Below are 20,973 nucleotides of genomic sequence, written 5' to 3'. Positions count from 1 at the left end.
AGTGACTGTGTATTCAAATGATAGCTGTCGTTTAGCGGGCCCCCTTTCTTTCGCACATTTATGTGTATCGCTACTGATGTGCTTCATCAAAGTGTTCATCTTTCAAATTAAAATCTTTTATCACTAACTTTGCACAGTAATACTCTGTCTTTCACATAAAATCCTTCTCAGCTGAATTCACTTTCCCTGGTATGAACAGTATCACTACCTGATCTTTCCATTCTATTCGGGTTTTTTCACCGTGTTTGTTGTTTTTTAAAGACAACAGTTTTGCTGGCGTTACAGTCAGCGTCTTCAGGTCGAGGGTAAAATTTTTCCGCCTTTTATTGGCATAAAATTTTCCGCCTTATATAGGCGACGGCGGCTGCTGATCCGCTGCTGCTCTCTCATTGGCCGGTTGTCCATCTCTCATTGTTGGTGGTCGGAGAATCCTCTTCCATGCAGTATGCAAGCTGTAGCCTTGATCTCTGTTGAAATTTGCGGGCGTTTTCGCTATCTCAATAGCTTCTCTGATCAAGCGGGGGAAGTATTTATTCTCTTTAGCTATTATCCTGGCGTCTTCAAAGAGGATGTTATGCCCAGGTTCACTCCAAGCATGCTCAGATATGGCTGAGAGTTTGGTGCTGCTTGTTTTTGGTAGCCCTCCGATGTTCCTGCAATCGGACTTTCATTGATCTGCAGGTCTCGCCAATGTAATGTATATTTACCACATGAACAAGGCACTCAATATATTCCCTCATAAAGGTCCATTTTTGTCCTTCGCTCCGGATAGCATGCCTGATATCTTTGTCACGCAATTGAAACGTGTTATTACGTTGTGTTTTCTGAGCATTCTGGCAATCTTTTCTGATGTGCCCGCCACAAAGGGAATTGTGGCGTATGCTTCTGGCTCCGGCCGGCTGTCTTCCTCAGAGGTCCTTTTTGGGGCTGCGTCTTTGTTCTCCTGCTCCACAAATCTTCTATTCAACATGCTACTGCTGTAGCCATTCCTTACCAGCACTTCAATGAGATGCTTCTTCTCCGCAGATAGTGACTCGGTGTCTGAGATGGCATAGGCACAATGTATTAGTGTTGCCACCAAGGAGATTTTTTGCACTGGGTGGTGGTGCGAAGAAGCGTTCAGATAGCGGTCAGTATGCGTTTTCTTTCTGTGAACGGCATGTCCTACTGTCTGTAAAAAAAGCAAGATACTCGAGTTTGAGGAGCTCTAGCGTCTAAATGAAGCAATCGATTTCAATGCAATAAAAAGCATACGAAAGAGAATTTAGTTCTGCGTTATATCATGTACTTTAAAAATTCTTCGGCTCAATAGTATTTCCTGTACTTAATTTTTTCTCAAAAAAGTACCCGTTTTTTGCACGTAAAATCAAGGTGCCCAACTTTGAGCGCTTGGCATTCTCGTAGTTTTCGTTCCTTTAACTTGCAATTTTGATATAAAGAAGCCACATCTATTACTAGCAGTTTGCCGAAAACAAATTGTTTATACCACAAAAATTAACGGAGTTGTTGTAAACAACGCAAACCTCTGCTAACTTCGAAACCAGTGAGTCAATTGAAAATTGATTGGTACTGTTGTCTTCCGTAGAATGTTAGTAATGCAAGCACATATCTAATGTATATTAAATATCAATAATAACGTCAATATCACTTATTATTTATCTAGATGTTTCTATGCGCGTACCGGCAGCTCCGTTGTGGGAGGGGGAGGCGAAAAGAGGCGCGTGGTTGCCACCGACTCAGCAGAGGGCGCGCTTCCTTTAAATGACCGACTCGCACAATGAAAGTATAGTTGTTGCTCCCTTCAGGTAAACTTAAGGTCAGGTTGGGCTGAGCTTCCATCAAATTGCTTTTCTACGACGTAAATTCTAAGCCATAAAAGCGTAAATTTTATCGGATGGTAAAAACCTTTTTGAACCTAAATCCCATGTCTAACAGAATGGATCTTAACTTTGGGAGAGAGAAACGTGGGCAATCGGGAACATTCTCTAGCAGGTGATCCATCATTCTGCGTAACGTAGGAAACATATTCCTCAAATAGAAACCGTGCACTGTCCTCCTTATTACTCCAATCGTGAAGTCGTCGATGAAGATCTTCGGCCTTCCCAAAAGACGAACCCTCTTCTGTGCCGTAGGAAGGTCACCACTTGTGTTCTCCTTTTCACAATCCTTCTGTTTAGCCGCGACTCTTTTCACTGATATCAAGCTGATGCCAAGACAATCAGACACAGGTTGATACACAGGATATCTTTTGTCCATACATTTTTCTGCTTCGCAGCGAAAAAAGCAAATTGCACTCAATACCATTTGGACTTCCGTACTCCGAAAAACCCGTTCTTGGACGATTGATTCACCGAGGGAATCTGCACTAACAATAGTCGAATCATCCCTAAAGGTAAACGTTTTAAAGCAACCAGCGAATGATTCATTAACTGCTAGGGTACTGTGAGTCACGATGCGCTTTGTGGCAACTGCGCACGACTTCGAGAGACTTTCTCTTTTCTGTTGCTTTGTTTAGGCCATCCCCGTCAGGCAGGGAGAAGGCGACAACAAGAGCTAAAAACAAAAATAAATAGAAAAGATATTGAATATACTGCTGACATTTAACGTGTATGATCTACGTATATACATAACTTACATTCTACGGAAGACAACGGTACCAATCAATTTTCAATTGACTCACTGGTTTCGAAGTTAGCAGAGGTTTGCGTTGTTTACAACAACTCCGTTAATTTTTGTGGTATAAACAATTTGTTTTCGGCAAACTGCTAGTAATAGATGTGGCTTCTTTATATCAAAATTGCAAGTTAAAGGAACGAAAACTACGAGAATGCCAAGCGCTCAAAGTTGGGCACCTTGATTTTACGCGTAAAAAACGGGTACTTTTTTGAGAAAAAATTAAGTACAGGTAATACTATTGAGCCGAAGAATTTTTAAAGTACATGATATAACGCAGAACTAAATTCTCTTTCGTATGCTTTTTATTGCATTGAAATCGATTGCTTCATTTAGACGCTAGAGCTCCTCAAACTCGAGTATCTTGCTTTTTTTTACAGACAGTAGGAGCCCATTTCTTTTCCTTTTTACCAAAACATCCAGGAAGGGAAGTTGACCATCATGTTCCATTTCCATGGTGAATTTGATAGCGTGGTACTGCGAGTTGAGATGCTGTAGGAATTTCTGCAATTCTTCGGCACCATGGGGCCAAATGATGAACGTGTCGTCAACGTATCTCAGCCAGAGCGATGGTTTCTTTTCGTACGACGCGATGGCCTTTTCTTCGAAATCCTCCATGAAAAGGTTCCCTACAACTGGAGATAGTTGAGACCCCATAGCTGCCCCCTCTGTTTGTTCGTAAAATTCTCCATTCCATAAGAAGTAGGAATTCCTTAGACAATATTCCACTAATTTGGGAAAGTCATTCGGGATGCCTTCAGAGATGAGTCGTCAGATGATATCCACTGATTCTTGGATAGGGACGTTTGTAAACAGAGACACCACATCAAAGCTGGCTATGATGTCTTCGTTTGTGACGGAGACCGTATTAAGAATATCAATAAAATGGGATGAGTTCTTCACATGTGATGAAGTCCGTCCAACGTATTTCTGGAGTGATTGGGCTAGATATTTGGATAGCCAGTAAGTTGGGGCGTCAATTTGTCTCACAATCGGCCTCAGAGGTACGTTTTCTTTGTGGATTTTTGGTAGGCCGTAGTGTCTCGGTGGTTTCGCAGCCGAAGGGAGGAGGCCTCGTTGATATTCTCTTGGAATGGATGAACTCTTGATGATGGCCCTGCTATTTCGTTCCAATTTGCTTGTCTCTCTGCTGCTGTTATATTCGGTCTCGGTGGTCTTGATTTGCGGAGGATACTCCCCACGTCTTCCCTTATCTCATCTGCAATCCCTTTTGGCAGCTTCCGGATGGTGGATTCAACTCCGGTGATGATTTTTTCTTTCGGAATTGTCTTAGGAGCAATGGCGAAGTTGAAACCTTTCGCTAGGATGCTTTCTGTGGCACAATCCAAGGTTTCGTCCATTAGGTTGAATACGGAACGGCCCTTTACAGGATCATGAACTGGATGTTCCCTGCTTCTCAGTTTTTCAAATTTCTTAATCTGCGTTTCCCGTACCATGGCTTGAGTGATACGGGATGACTCATAGGTTATTTTGTCAATAGTATCCCAGTCGGCAGTGGTCAAGATATTGCTTAACTCCATATGAGCATTGTAGATTTCCTTTGAGCAGCATGCGTGTTGAGATGGTGTTTGACGTTGACACAAGATGGCAAGGTGTTTGAGTCTCTGCAATGTTGGAGGAAGGCTAAAGAAGACATCAGCTTTACTTTCCTTTTCCTTCCTTTTCGGAAACCACACTCGTGGCGCCCTCCATTTCTGCTCAAAGGAAAAGGCTATAAGTGGAGAGCTGAATATCCGACGATCCATACCCTAATAAAGAGAACCCCCTCTCCTCCTATCCTTTCTGTTCCTTCCTTCCATTCCCTCAACTGCTAGCCCTTTGTGCTTTCAAACAACCATACGTGTCTATGGATGTCTTTAACCGAATCAAATCGCGCAGTTGACGCACTGCGCCGTTGACGGGCACCGTGGTGACCATTTCAATGAGGCCCGGCGGTGCGCGGTAACCGGCGTGAAACACAGGCAGTGCTACATTGAGGCCACTTTTTAGAGAATGACTTTTCGCCGGCCGCCGTTCACGTCACGACGCCGTGAAATTCAGGCCACTTTCAGATGAGACGACTCTCTGCCACGCTTGGGCCGTGCCGTGAACGGCGGCCCAGTCCCAGCCAGCAGCCGTGTTTAAGTCAACGAAATTGTTACATTAGACCCACATTCAAGGTTTTTCTGCAGAGCGATTCCACGTAAATGTCATACTGACTGGTAAAATAAGAAAAGTGGTTGGAGGCTCTGTTATGGATCAAAATCTGTGATACTAAGTCTACACTTTCGTTATTAAGTGCTGACTTTTGCATGAGTCACGTGTGTCTCTGACACGGGAGATTTTTTAATGTGCTTACTTCAGTTTTTAGCCATGTACGAAATATGACGAATACTTTCATTTCAAAAATATAGCATCAATAATCAAAATTAGAAAAAAATTTGTATAAATTGATTTTTTTATTCCCTTAATGACACATATCCGTCCATAGTTGCTATTTCGATACCTATTTGTTTTCTGAGAAATGGAGTCTGCAAGTCAAATACATAACCATGTCAGTCCTTGACGTTTTACATGAATTTAATTCAGTAAATTATTGCTCCGTAATATTAAAGAATTCTCCTTTTATATCCAAATCAAGCATGAGGTGCTCGACAATTAAGGTGCTGAACTGTTTTTGTGGCAACAATACTTTCGGCTCAGGAGCGCCGTCACGGACTGACATTGTTACGCTAATTAAGGGACACTATACATTACCAGGCCAACAAAGAGCTATATAATCAGATAAATCAACAATAATTGATTATTCAAAATAGGGAACAACACATTCAATATTATTAAAAAGTTCCACTCCTTTGAAACCACTAGAGATTCCCGTACATAACAGTTAGTTCGGTGTGATCGTGAGCGAGAGTATCGTCTTACTATTCCACGCTTAGTGATGCATATGTATTGAGAAAAATGGGTAAAACGGGTGCTGAACTACAGCGCGACTATATACAGAGAAAGAGGGAGAAAAAGGAGTATCGAAAACAAAAGAAGGATACGCTGAAGAAGGGGCAGGGCAACAGTGAATTCCATCCAACGAGGAAAGGCGAATACAAAACAGGAGAATAGGGTCTATACTCAAAATCAGCACCACCGTGAAAGAGCAAGAGCAAGTGGGTCACCTACAGTGGTTAGCGGAGTTAATGAGGAACTTGCATGGGTCGTAGATTGCTCTAAAAACTATTTTGAATAAGTCAAATGGATACATTAGCTCGCAAAAACACCTTCAGTTTCTCCATTCAACATCAAAAGAAATAAAAAAAATGCATTTAAAATCGAGAAAAATTTCTCTGAGCCGACCACTGCGCGAAGACACCCGAGCGTTGCCGAGGCCAGGCGTGACGTCATAGGTGCCTAAACAACCGTAGGGAGTAGGGAAATACGCTGAGCGCATGGTGTAAAATTTGTTTTGAGGGAGTATTTAGCCGCTCATCGTCACTTTATTTTGTTCTGTTATTCTTGGGTAAGTTTTCCTATTGCTATTGTGCCTAGATTATTACTTGGGATATTAATAATGCGGCATCGGGATGATGAAGTACAAGCGTTTCACTTCGTATGTTTTAGTGATCAGAAAAATGGATGATAACGTTGCCACTCGTTCGAAGAGTACACCTGAAATTCATCTACATCTACATAATACCCCGCAAGCCGCCTAAAAGGCGTGTGGCATGGGGTGTTAGGACACCAGCCTTTTTTTAGGACACCAAAAATTGATGCCACGACCCTCATGGAATTTGTTAAGACAAATTATTGCTATACGTCGGCGGCAAATCGAGTTGTAAAAGAAACTTTTAATACTGGAGGATAACGATCGTAAGCTGTGCTGTTGACATTAGAGTAAGCTGTGCTGTTGAATTTGGCATCACCGAATTAACGGAGAAGGTAGTCCTATCCGTCCTACGGTACGAATTCACAGCAAAACAGTCTGCACACAATTCACATGTGAGATCGCGAATCGGTTCCGCTGCCAACACACACACAAGCTATAAACTATTTCAATAATATAGGTAAATCCATAAACAATATACTAGCATATACCATAAAAATATAGTGGGAAATAGGCAAATACTCTTATCAAAAACTGGATGTCACTATCACATTCTTATATTCATCACGTACAACTTACAATAACAGAACTCGTTATGTTGAAAACAACTATTTATTCGATGATTTAAACCCTTAAATTAGCCCACACAAGTGACTTTTCTCACTACTATTCGTTGAAATAATGGAATAACAAACTTCACTCAGTTTTTATTTCAATAGCGTGATCGTGAAATGTCATATCTACGGTGAACAACGGAGATTAGCACGCCACTGACAATTTTTACACAACTGTTAGACATTTATCGATAGCGTAATAGCACTTTTTACAATTCAATCACGATGGAACACTGATAACTCTTGGCCGATATTTTTCAACCTTGTCAAACTTTGTGCATTACAACCACTGGCACTGTGATTATTAGTAGTAGCTTAACGGGAGATGTCACGTTGAAAATAACACTATTTTGTCACAAAAAAGTTCCTAGATGTCTCCAATCAGCGAGCAAAAGTTGCATTGACTGGAATTCACCCCATAATACAAGCACATACAGTCCTAAACGACGAATTCTCCGGCACCTACGAATAAACGGATGAAGTTATTGTATATAAAAGCTAAGCGGACATTAGTCAACATCAAAATCGTTCTAATTACATACTTAAATGAATGATATGCCGTCGATAACATCAACTTACAATTAACGTATCCCCCTTCCAATGACCGTGGCTCAGACTCCTACAACGATGTTATTTAGGTATTATAAAATTTTTGGTTTAACTGCTCCAGTTTTATATTTTATGCCCTTACTCAGACATTAATATTATAAATAATGCAAAATATGAGGGCTTCCAAGCCTCTATCGTCGGATATTTATCTTTAAATATAAAATAATCAACACGTCTAACAAACGAAGCTCTCACAACTGCTGGCAACTATTTACAAACAATCACAACAATAGCTTCGCGTGATGTTTAGGCACCTTTGACGTCATCGAGGCTTCGTCGGCAGTGGCTTGGGGGGTGAGGGAGTTTTTCCCGCGCTTTAAAATTCGTTATATTTATCATTAAATATCTCGCGAAGGAAAACTCAGATTTACATGCGGTTTTCTTTGTTGTATTCAGAAAATAATTTTCTGTCCGCCTGTGAAATAAAAAAAATTCATGCAAGTTCCCCATTATATTTTTTCTACGAGTAATACTCATGAAATTACTGTTGAATAAAATCACAGCATGCCACTCTTATGGATTATCGCTTAGGCAATTCCATTTTCGGATTCCACTGCCTTTCGGAGTCGACAGCATTATAACAAATGTAATGGAATTTTTTTAGTCCTACCATGGAAAGGGGGCTGTGGATGAAATTGGTGGGTTGGTGAAGAAAATGGTGTGGACTGCCATACGATCAGGGGAAAAGGTGATGAGTAATAGATAGCTAACGTCCGTGTATGAAAAAAGTGTACAAAAATATCTACATTGAAGATATCATTGGATGAAGTATCTGGGTGTAATAAACAAAATGAGGTATTGTATGCTGAGCTCACTAATTCGTCATCTATGCGCAAAAGAAACATGTTTTGCTATTTGATTTTTATGGACACTGAATGACTGTATTTTAAAGTTCGTTCATTATTTTGAATGATTTTAAGAGTTTTTGAATACATTTGTCTTGTTTATTTTGAATGAAAGATATTATTTTTTAAATTTTAATGGCAGTGAATAAGTTTATAACAAAAAGGAACCACAAAGGTCAGTCCGTGACATTTCTGGTCAGTCCGTGATGATGCTTTTCAAGAGGAATTACTCCTCTGTAAAATCAGTTATTGTAATGGGCTTTGCACCATTATGAAATATACCTTTGTAGTTCTGAGATGTATCTTACTGAAACTCTGAATCACTTTTTGTTTTAGAGCAAAACTTAAAGGACTTGCAAAACTTAGAGAAAAACATTGTGACAGTCAGTCTGTGACGCGTGGAATCGCCCTGCAACAAGTTATCCAATAACGCTGTCTAATGCATCGTGGTGAGTCACCGGAATTACTGCTTGGCATTGACGCGTACCGGGCGAGTGAGCTTGTATTTCCGCTCTTCCGCGGCCGTGTTAAATTTCTTTCCGCACATTTTTAATTCATAATATTTTATTCTTCTGGTGAAAAAGCGCCTCATTCTTAATATTTCAGGATTGATAAATGGGAATCGAAGAGAGAGGCAGTGATAAATTTAAAGGCAAACTCTGGCGGGGAAATCACTACAGTGCGCGATATTACGCGGATGCGTTATGCGCGAGGCTAAACGAGCCAATTGACCTTGGAATTGTGATGAGGTAGAGCAAATGAACGTCGGCAGCGTTAAACAATGAAGACTTAGGCTGTAACAGATCATTACATGTGATTTTTTTGCTAATCTACGAATCTAATAACGCAAAATTTCGTTTTTATTTACCGATTTTGCGTTATTTCGTGTTGTTTTGCATTATTTCACGTTATTTTGCGATATCGCGTCTCGCAAAATTCACGGAACTCTACATATTACTTTCATTGTAGGAGTATTGGCTTGGCACTGCACTGGATGCCATATGGCATCCATGAGTGTTGAGGGGTTAATGATTCCGGAATGCAATCCAAAATAACAGATAATCTGCATAAATAATATTTAATCGTTTGATTTATATGAATTATGAAAATTAAATGATATTCAAATGAAAGATTGGATTATTCGTGCCGCCTCTCCCCGTCTAATAAGCCCGGATAATCAGGAGCATGCTGTATAATTACAGGCGGTCCCCGACTTTCGTACACAATGCGTTCCCGAAAACTTGTATGAAAGTCGAATCATTGACTTCCATACAAATTAGGGGTTAGGTTCCCAAAGAGCGGAATATACGCACTAAACCCTTTTTTTCGCGGATTTTATTTCAATTGACTTAATTTTGATAATATGTCAATAAAACCCCTCAAATCATCTAATTTCATTCGAAAATACGCTGAAAATGCAAATAAAAGTTAAAAAAACAAGAACTGCGATGGCTATCGAGTGAAACTTCCTCTTGGCGTTTAAGTTGACATTCCACTTATTACGTCCACTATAAACAAAAAGGCATATCAAGAAGCATAACAAAAGTAGTTGTTGAACCCGCACTCTGGATACCTTTTAATTTTTACACCAAAATTCGACATTCGGTAGGTGACATTCGTGATCGTGTATATTTCGCACGTTATTCAAAAAGACAAACGGAATTCGGTTGATATTTCGCGCAATATCGTTGCTGAAGGTGCACATGAATTAAACAGCACTCAAACGAAAAAACACAATTAGAAAGAAGATCTTAATAGTTTTATTGAAAGCTATTTGCGATGATGTCTAGTCAACTTCTTTTGAAAAATATCTCCAATGAAGGCTTTCTTCTTCTCTCGATAAAGGAGCCTATAGCAGGCAGTCTCTCTCCACAATAAATCACCTAGTTCAGAGTCAACTACCAACAATTCCCTTCATTATATACGTTAGTGTTGTTCGCCATTTGCGATGTACTGCCATTTGAAACAATTGAATGTTGCGATGCGCAATAAACATCGCGGTAATTTAAAAAGAAATTCAGACCAACGTCCGAAAGTCCGAATTTAGCGTACGAAAGTCAAGTAAAAGGTGTCAATTTTGAATGTACGAAAGTGCGAATTGTACGAAAGTCGAGTGTACGAAAGTCGAGGACCGCCTGTATGTAGTATGGGGGTCTTCCAAAGTCCCATCAGGAATCCACTGCAGCTGCTGCATTTGTGACTCACCCCTTCTATCTATGCAAACTCCCTGCTCATCCTGCTAAAATGAAAGCTGTAAAGGACAGCAGTATGCAAAACCCCTGTCAGTACAACTAATTTGCTACAGTGCTCGCACAGTTTCTGTGCACTGGAGAGTTTCCCCAAGCCCAGTGCCCATGGAAGAGGCACTCCCATTGGATACATGCTATGCACCAATTCCTTTAACCGGTTCTTGACTCAGTGCGTGTTGGGTATACATAAATAACCCTTCGAAAGTGGTGATGCGAAAGAATCGCCAAAAGCAAACGTAATGCCACACCGACGAGCCGGCCTTTAACTTAGAAATTCTACTACAATATATATCGAGTGTAAATTTACAGTGTTTTCAATATTCATCATTGGGGGTTGAGAAGGTATCCCCATCGGTACGTCTCCATGATTACGCAAATAAATGAAAAAAAAACTCAGAACCGGTTCACATACCTATTAAAAAATTTGAGAATACGGGCTGAATTTAGTCATTGGAAAAGGAATTAGAATTAACCGCTCAAGAGTCAATTTTAATGTAAAGGCTTACTGAAAGTAACATGGTTAAGAGCAGAAAAATTATATTGTAGAATAATTTTATGATATGATAGGTTCGAAGCTGTCGTATCCCCAAGATACCTCCCTTCATCTGTCTCCATTATTATTATCTGATACTATCCACAACATATGCATGGGGATAGGTGGACTATCTACGCAAAAAATATACCACGGTGAATTTGCTCAGATCAACGTCTAGTCCCCACTCTTGGCTGCTCACGTTATTGCCGTTTAAATCGAGTGATGGATTAATTGGAAGTGAACGCATATGGACAGCAAGGAGCTCCGCAGTTTGTCGCATAATGTGAGTTCCTCCCAGACTGCTTGCTTTGGAAAGTATTGTGTGTTGCTCTTTTGATGTGCAAAGTTCTTTTGTAGAACCATTCCTACTGCATATGTGGCTGGTGGAGTGTTGCTCTCATCATAAGACATAGTGCGTGGGTGATCACTGCTCTCCCCGCGTGGTTGAAACCACTTGCTTGTGCTGAAACTTTTGGATGAATAACCTTTTTTGGGATTTTTTAAATTCAATATCTTGTCCAAAAAACATTGGGAAGACTTTTATGGCGGATTACGATGTAGGATTCGTCAAGCGTGTTGTGGGAAGATTTTCGGTTGAATAAGTATAGGAGAGGTGCTATTTTACACTTGTGTTGCCACACCATGAATACACAGTGAGCGCGTGAGATCCCCAGTTATTTACATTCAATTATTAAACTAATGTCAAATAATTTGCAATACTGACATGACGGCCTCATCCAGTGTTTTGCAATTTGGGAAATCAGGAATCGCACAAGCTGAGAAATGGCGATCTGCTTGGAATGAGCTCATGAAGTCATCAACTAATCTGCGAAAGGGTTATGACGGTCGATTTTTCTTCACGAATACCACCTACGGATGTGAATGAACGTTGGTTAACGAGCCCATTGCATGGATTCCAGGTTGTTCACGGAGGAGGCGATTGAGGGGGGATTGCTGTCAGAGGCCACGCCTCCTGAGATGCAGCGCTCAGACCTGTCGGCTGCCGTGCTCCAGCTCAAGGCACTTGGGATCCACTCAGTGCTGCGCTTTGACTTCCCCTCTCCACCTCCCGCAGCCAACCTCCTCGCTGCCCTCGAGCTGTGCTACGCTCTTGGCGCCATTGATGACTCTGGGCAGCTGACCAAACCCCTGGGCGTCACCATGGCGGAGCTGCCCATTGCACCCATGTACGCCAAGGCCCTCGTCATCTCTGGTAATTTTTCCAATGCTTTTGTCACTCAATTTAAAGTATCACAAATATGTGCATCTTTTGTTAGGGAGTCGGGTTGGTCTGATGTAGGTACCTGTACACAAGAATGATTAAGAAAAGTACATTTGCATCTCTAACTGTACTTTTTTATATTTCCACTGTGCTTGATTGAGAAGAAAGACTTTGATAATTAATTTGTGATAACATAAGTTTATTTGATTTTCAAACTATTAATAGAGAAGCTAACTTGATTTTGAGTTCATGTGATGACAAGGGACAGTGATCTCATTGACGAACAACCTCTGGTGGAAGAGAACTGGTGGAACTACCTCTAGTGGTCATCGCCAGTTTAAAAAGATGAACATTGAATTGTAAATGTGTAGTACCCATAGTTCCAATGTATCGATGACCGCAAAATGTCTCCTGGTATTGAGGTAGTTAGTAAATTGTCAATTGAGATTGTGGTCTTACATCATCTGGTGATCTCGAAATCTAGTTAATTTGATTATTACTGTTTTGGAAAATGTCCTTGAAAGTAAGGATATGCACTTTTATGTAAAGAAATAATGGTAATTTATTCACCAGGGACCATGATTAAACAGAAGTAGTTGTAGGAATTGTCATAGTACATATAATATACTTAAAAGAGGAAAACAAAGAATATAATAGTCACAATAATGCGTACATAAAGATGATGATTACAGAGATAATGATTTTATACATTTTCAGTTTTATGAATGTTCCCAAAATACTTCATTTGGTAAATTGTAGCGCTGTGTTAATAAAAATTGTTTTCATTCCTACAAATATAGACGAAGTTTTTAGGCTCGAGTGTACTTTGGTGACAAATTAGAAATCTTTGTGCCCATTGCAATAGGGAGGGCTGCTGCAAGAGTTTCTTGTTTGATGATGGTTTACTAATATGTTATTTTTATTCCTTGTGTCATGAGAATGAATGTTCTGTTTAATTTGCAATACCATCGCTGCAAACAGGGTAGAACGCTGAACTTTTATTTAAAATTATGCTGAAGCTCCATAGACTCCATGGAGTCACATTGTTTTACTCATTGTTTATTCAACCATGGATAATCACACACACTCTCTGAACCAACCTTTTTGAACTCTTCTTAGTGGGGACTCCACATTATCTTGGACTCTGAGGGTAGTTGGCCTCCCTCCTTTTTGGGCATTGGTTCACAGTCAACTCTTGCTTTGTTTATATGACTTAGCTGCATGGATAATTGCTGCTTGCGCATAAATTGCAGACTTTGAATTGAATCCCTCGTTTAATTCTGAGAATTGTCAAATTTTGAACCAAGCTCTACCATCAGTATTAATGGTTTTAATGCATCAGCAATTTTCATGGTGTTGTATAAAACGAATAAAATAGAGATACAAGTTAACATATATGGTAGAATTTCGTTTAAAAATTGAAATAGCTGTTCAATAGACAAAGAATTCAATTATTAGTTTAAATGTTTTGAGAAAGGAACAAATATCTATTTAGCAAACTATGTACTTATCCACCAATTTATTCTCGTGGCACAACTAGCTTCGACGCAGTGGCCTCATCATCAGGTACTAAGGTAAATCCCTTACGCCGCTGCGTCGAAACTAGTTGTACCACGAGAATAAATTGGTGGATAAGTACATACATAGTTTTCTCTTCATTTGTTAACCCTGTAGTAGTTTCTGCCAGGTATGTTTTTAATTCACTTGAGGGCTGGTCAACAGAAGTGTATTTCAATCTATTGCACTGGTTTACAAAAAAACAAAAATTTTCTGGCGCAAGAGGTTTATTAACCAATCTTTATAGGATTTTTCACGCTGATTTCAAATATGTAAATAGTTTTTCTCCATCACCCTCAGTTTTCGTGTGATTCGCCGAAACGTCCCGAAAATCCCGAAAAATCTGGTTTTATGCACCAATATACACTTAAAAGGACATAACTTCCACCCTAGTTATCGTAGAGCAATGAAACAAAAACCAGCGCACTTGTCATACTGTACGCGTGAATTAAGACTGCATTTCGTTCCATTATACATCGTCAGGGTTGGTACCCGGGGACCACAATGTCAAAAAATGCAATTTTGGTAAACACGATTTTTGGAACAAGAGGTTCATTTGCTGATCCTAATAGGGTTCTCCGTGCTGATTTCAAATATGTAATTAGTATTTCTCCATCACCCTCAGTTTTAGAAAAGCTTGCATATTTATTGAAATATGCAAGCATGTAAGAAAGTATCATCTTACCTTAAAATGTTGTGGAGATGGATTTCCTTCTGTATTTCGCATCTTTCACATCTCTCTTCAGTGTCCAACAGTAATCAGAAACCATTCTTGCATTCCACTGTCCCTGATACCTCTTCTCCACAACACTTATATCTTGGTGGAACCGCTCACCATGCTCGTCACTGGCGGCACCAAGGTTGTCAGGAAAAAAGTCCAGATGTAAGTCCAAAAAATGAATTTTCAGCGACATGTTGCACCCCATGTCTTTGTACGATTGCAACATTTCTTCCACAATGTATCGGAAGTTCTCTGCTTTATTATTCCCCAGAAAATTCCGTATCATACTTTTCAGTGCCCCCCAAGCTGTTCTTTCCACTGGGTGTAACCCATCCTCGAACATTTTGTCACCCATCAAAATTCTCATCTGGAGTCCCACGAAAATTCCCTCTTTGATTTTGGCGTCACTTACCCGAGGAAATAGTGCCTTCAAATGGCGAACTGCATCTGAATTTCTGTCCATAGACCTCACAAAGTTCTTCACCAGCCCTAACTTTATGTGCAGAGGAGGAAGAATAATTGCATCTGAGGAGACTAATGGAGGATGCGCAATATTTTTCTGTCCAGGAATTGGTGATTGCCGCTGCGGCCATTCCTTTCTGAGGTAATGTTGTGTCTTGTCTCTGCTATCCCATTCGCATAGGAAGCAGCAAAATTTGGTGTAGCCTCCCTGGAGACCAGTTAACAAGGCAACAACCTTTGACTCGCAACACACCATCCATTTGTATATATCATATTGAATTGTGTCCAAAAGAAATTTCATGTTTTCATAAGTTTCTTTCACGTGAGTAGCATAAGCTACAGGCACGGAGGGAAATTTGTTCCCGTTGTGCAACAGCACTCAGCCTTCAAACTCGTTTTTGACGAGTCGATGAATAGTCTCCATTCACTCGTTTTATGTTCATGGCCAAGTTCATCCATCACATTCTCAATGTTGTTGCAGTAAACCAGACCATTTGCTTCAGAATAGAAATTTTGGAACTCTCTTTGACGATTGCGATAGAAACACACCTTTGTGTCATGATGCAATAAGTTCCAGCCACTTAGTCTTGAACCTAACAGTTCGGACTGTTGTTTCGACAAGGAAAAATCACGAATAAGATCGTTTAAATCACCCTGAGTTAGGAGATGAGGTTCACTGGAAGATAACCTTGCCGTAAACGTAGGATCATGCAGATATACCTCTTCAACATGGGTGTCTTCCTCATGTTCAAAGTGCACTGGTGGTTGTGGTGGATGAGCTGGCACGGGTAAGTCCTCGCTGTGAGCAACTGGCCTCATTGCAGACGGCAAATCTGGGTACTTCACTGTATGCTTGGATTTTGCAGTAATTCCACTTATCTTTGTTACACAGAAGTAACAGTCTGATGAGTGGTTTCGTGGTTCACGCGGAACCATGGGTACAGCAAAGTTCATGTGACGCTGCGATCCCTTTTCCCACTCTGCGAGACGCTTCGCGCATGTCGAACAACATATATGTGGTGCCTAGTCGTTGTCTTGCTCCCCCACTTTACAACCGAAGTATAATTCATTGCAATGTTTCACCAAAGGGGTCAAAGAACGACGTTGCGACTTGAATGTCAACTCCCCACAAATTTAACAGAAGTTGTTGGGGTGGTTAACGCACTTCCTGGGCATCTTGTCTCACACGTAAAACACAGGCACAGCACCGCACACTGAAGAAGGAGAAAACAACTTCACTTCGTACCGGTTATTCAAGTCCTCTGTCACCTTACGCTTGCTACTGAAATGTCGGTGATTCTGACGAGCGAGTGTGGTCAACAATGACTGACAACGCTACTACAGTAGGAATGTGTGCGATTATAAAGCACGCGCTCCGATCCACTACTCACGACACAACCCTGATTAACAATATATGAGCGATAAAATTGACAATACTAAAAAAATAAATATATATATCACTGGGCGTCCAGAAAGTTCGCTTTTTCAGGAACAAAATTGCATTTTTTGACATTGTGGTCCCCGGGTACCAACCCTGACGATGTATAATGGAACGAAATGCAGTCTCAATTCACGCGTATAGTATGACAAGTGCGCTGGTTTTTGTTTCATTGCTCTACGATAACTAGGGTGGAAGTTATGTCCTTTTAAGTGTATATTGGTGCATAAAACCAAATTTTTCGGGATTTTCGGGACGTTTCGGCGAATCACACAAAAACTGAGGGTGATGGAGAAAAACTATTTACATATTTGAAATCAGCGCGAAAAACACTATTAGTATCGGTTAATGAACCTTTTGCGCCAAAAATCGTGTTTACCAGTGTTGCCAGCATTGCATTAAAAAGTCAAATTAGGAATTTTAAACTTATTGTCCTAATTCTCAACTTGTTTTGTTTATGTTTCTTGACATTTTGGTGAGCCCAGGGGATGCAATATATTTAATTCTTTCAAACTGTTTCATTTTTCATGTTCTTCTATCATGTCTTATTTTTTGGTTCCGTTGCAGGGGAGATGGGCTGCTCCGAGGAGATGCTTACCATTGTGTCCATGCTGAGCGTGCAGAGCGTGTTTGTTCGTGTGGTGCAGGGGGCCCTAGCAGCCAAGGCGCGTGCGCAGCACAGGAAGTTTGAGGTGGCAGAAGGGGACCTGCTCACCTACTTGAACGTGTTTGAGGTGGCCAAGCGCCACGGCAGTCGAGAGCACTGGTGGCGCCAGCACTTCATCAACAAGAGAGGGGTGCACAGAGCCACTCAGGTCCGGCGATCCATGAGCAAGCTCCTTGAGAAGTTTGGCATCCCACTGTGCTCTTGCAATGGTAACTATGTGTGCCCTTCCGTCTTGCTTGCTTGCTTGTGTTGGTCATCTCTTTGGTCTTTTTTCTGTTTGGGGATGAAACATAGGTTTAATAGACTTTGCTCACAAGGGGAGTCTCTCTCAAAAGTGGCTCTCACATTTCAATCAAACTTTGTAGTGTCCATCGGTAGCTGTCCACAAATCACCTATGGGGTTATGAAAACAATAGTTTAAACAAAAAATGCAGTTAAACATTTACTGATTCATTATATTCCCTTATAAATAAGCTATTGTCAATTAGGAGTGGTAGCCCAGTGGTTGCAGCATTAGACTCCTACTCGGAGGTCCTATGTTTGATCCTTGGACGCAGCCTCATTTTTCAGAACCTTTTTTTTTTTCATAATTTGTTTCTACATTTCATTTTACAAAAGCCTGCTGCTCATCATTATTTCCATAGCTTTCAATGAAAATTTTATTTTTCTGCAATGCGTCAGATGTTTTTCCATTTTTTTCACACGGGAGCGTAGTTCCATTTATGTTATTTTCATTTGTTATTATTACAGTATTTTTCAACTGTTATTCCTTGGTGAGTGATGCAATTATTTGGAGAAGAAACAAATTGTTTTTCTTGATGTCAGGTAATAACATGTTGGTGCTTGCACCCAACATTTGTGTGCATGCACCCAACGAAAAGTATGATACCGGTGGATATAAGAGAGTTCGTGCAAAATCTATTTGATCAAAGAGGACTTGATTTTGTGAATGCAGCAATCTCCTCAGTGGCACAACAGCAAGGGATGACTTGTGATGTATTTTTTTCAGGCGATGGTGAGGTAGTTCGGCGCTGCCTCACGGCTGGCTTCTTTCCGAATGCAGCTTACTTGCACCACTCGGGAGTTTACCGGTCGGTGCGAGGCGATCTCGACTTGCACATCCACCCCACGTCCGTCCTCTACACGCTCGAACAGCCGCAGTGGTACGTGCACTCCTGTTCATTCAAGCATGTGATGGCGACAGGTTTTTCATTCCAAGTCAGTTTTACTTTGAAATGGCTTCATTGTGAGGCCCTCCCAGCTCAGTGCCTCTAGAATGTGGCACGTACACTCCTGTGAGTTTCTGATCAGTCTATTGCCACATGGCTGAGGTATGCCACTTGGCATGCAAATCCGGGGTGGCTACAGTAATTTTCTTTTTCATCTTTACATAGTTGTCTAAAGTCCACCCTGAAGTAACCTCAGCAGTTGGGTTGAGTAAGGAAGGCATTTTTCCATTTTCACCTTTGAAAGTTAGCACATCTTTCTTGTATTTGTTTCAGGGTGGTCTTTTGTGAACTGGTTCACACAGGCAAGGCGTACATGCGGGACGTGACCGTTGTAGAGCCAAAGTGGCTGCTGGAATTGGCGCCACACTTCTACGAGCATACCAGCATCTCATCGTGACTGCCATAATGCTATTGCTGCAGCTCAGAACTTGGGACTCCGTCTCCACCTCCTGTCGATAGTAAGGGCATACGGAACTCTGGTCTGATTTTGAGCAAGGAAGTTTTGAAACCAAGTGTTTTTCTGTTGTGAAGGATAAACTTGGATGGATTATCTCAATGCTACTAGAACCATTTTTGCTGTTGCATCGGGTTGTTCTGAGTCAATCTCATCAGTTTCATGTGATGGTACTAAGCAGGTTATCATGCTCAGCCTAAACTTGCTTATTGCTCATTTTCCTTTGCAACCCAGACTTATGAGCATCCACAGTGGTGGCGTGTGGTTCTTTGAGAATCTCATTGTGACTGCAACTGCTCTGTGCAACCGTGTGAGTGCGTAATCATCAAATACAAAAATTTTAGGTGACAGCAGTTCTCGAATTGGGAGAACTCTTGGCATTGAATGCCTGCGATGAGAAGTGAACAGGAAATGTGAAAATTGCTGTGTGACATTTCCATCATTGACTGCAAGAAATTACATAGCATCTTTTCTTTTGACAACCGCAGTGATTAATGACCAAACTAGTGCTTGAATGCAGTGTACAGAAAGACTCAGTGTTGTCCTGTTTCCCACAGTGAAAGTCACTCATTTCTATGAAACTTTATCAAGTCATTAAAACCACTGAGCTCAAAAAAGTGGAATGCTGGTCACCATTTCATGGTTATCCCATTTGGAATACGTGACGCAGAGTTGTATGGACCAAACGCTCCTAGTCATTTTGATATGAGCTGTTTTTACTAAAATAAAAAGGGAATTTACCAAAAGGGAACGCCTTCAAGGGTATAAATTCTATGTACTGATACTTGTAATTGCCAGATGATGATACGCTGTATCGAAACCGGTTGCAAATGTATTTTATTTTGTGAAACAGCTAAGTCTTTTCTTAACCTTTGTGCATCATGAAGGAGTTTCACCATGTTACGCCAACCACCATCGCATTTAAAATAAACTATGTAAGTACCTAATTTCCCAATGCTTCTTATTTATATAATTGACTAAAAGCTGTTTTCAATAATTTCCCTAGAGTCAAACCGAAGACGAAAGATAGCACAAGGTTGTGGGGGCATTGATGTCCCATATCAGATCGTCCAGAACTGTGGAGGCCTGGGGAATTCCAGGGAATTTTATTATCACTGGAAATCTCAGAGAGTATCAACTTCACTTTGGAATTTTTTGTTTTGCTAAAGAACATATAAAACGTATTTGCAAGTAATGTACCTTTTTTTGGCAAAATTGTTCAGTCTAAATGCCCTTGTGCTGTCAATTTTGTACATATTCCAAAAATTATTTTATGAAAATTGAAATGAAATTTGAATTTATGAAAAAGAGTTACAATGCTTTCTAGATATGAGTTCTTTGTGTTCTTAATTGTTTTTGTATGTGAACGAGTGGCATATAAATGATCCTATTATGGCAAGTTGTGATTTTAATATTCCCTCGCTTAGTTGCAATTTATGTACTAGCATTCATTCTATATCTGAAGTTGTGTGTTTTTTTACAATCCTGGAATCTGGAATAATTTTGTTTCTTTTCCTTTTTTTGTGCCTTGACGGTTGCCCCAGAAAAAGTCCTTCCCTTCTTTTTTTTTATTGGTCATTCCATTCATTTGAATGGTGTTACTTGGGAAGAATGGCTGTAATATAGCCTAGCTTCATTCATTAATACCAGTTAGACATCACTAATTACTTTGCTATAGGAAAGGGTAAATGCTATTTTCTGCCAGACTATTTTAGTTTTTCTGCATTATACTGGTTTTTGTTTAGTTTCCACAAATTATGCAAGTGCTATAACAATCCTTATGTTTAATTATTCAGTAAGCATTCAAAAGTATCTTATAGCTGACAAGAAAAACAATATCTACTCTGGAATTGAAAAAATGTGGGTGAAGAACGTGGGAGTTTTTCAAGTGCACCTGTAGGTCACAAATATTAGGGGATTCCCCAGTCAGCCACTTTATGTTTTGTCCTCCATCTCACATTCAAATAAATTGCTGAAGGCCCAGTTATCCGCATTCCACAGCAAAAATAGCTGTAAGAATGGATGTTAACTGAAATTCATATTTTTCATGAAATATTCTGTCACATTCATAAATTTTCATTGTTTTTCCTCATGAGTGCTGTG

General features: G+C 40.4%; 1 protein-coding gene across 1 annotated transcript in view; it reads left to right on the top strand.

Moving 5' to 3' along the window:
* Window positions 1-19,644, top strand: part of LOC124166733 (probable ATP-dependent RNA helicase DHX35) — a 34,143-nt gene extending 14,499 nt beyond the window's left edge. The window contains exons 8-11 of the mRNA XM_046544400.1: window positions 12,041-12,333; window positions 17,088-17,396; window positions 18,197-18,350; window positions 18,690-19,644. Of these exons, the coding sequence (XP_046400356.1) occupies window positions 12,041-12,333; window positions 17,088-17,396; window positions 18,197-18,350; window positions 18,690-18,813 (880 nt within the window). The 3' untranslated portion in view covers window positions 18,814-19,644. The remainder of the gene's footprint in view (window positions 1-12,040; window positions 12,334-17,087; window positions 17,397-18,196; window positions 18,351-18,689) is intronic.
* Window positions 19,645-20,973: the final 1,329 nt, after the last annotated feature.

This window comes from Ischnura elegans, chromosome 10 (genome assembly GCF_921293095.1).
Source record: "Ischnura elegans chromosome 10, ioIscEleg1.1, whole genome shotgun sequence".
NCBI lineage: Eukaryota > Metazoa > Arthropoda > Insecta > Odonata > Coenagrionidae > Ischnura > Ischnura elegans.
Note: the sequence above shows the minus strand (reverse complement) of the source record. Positions and strands in the feature narration are given on the sequence as shown.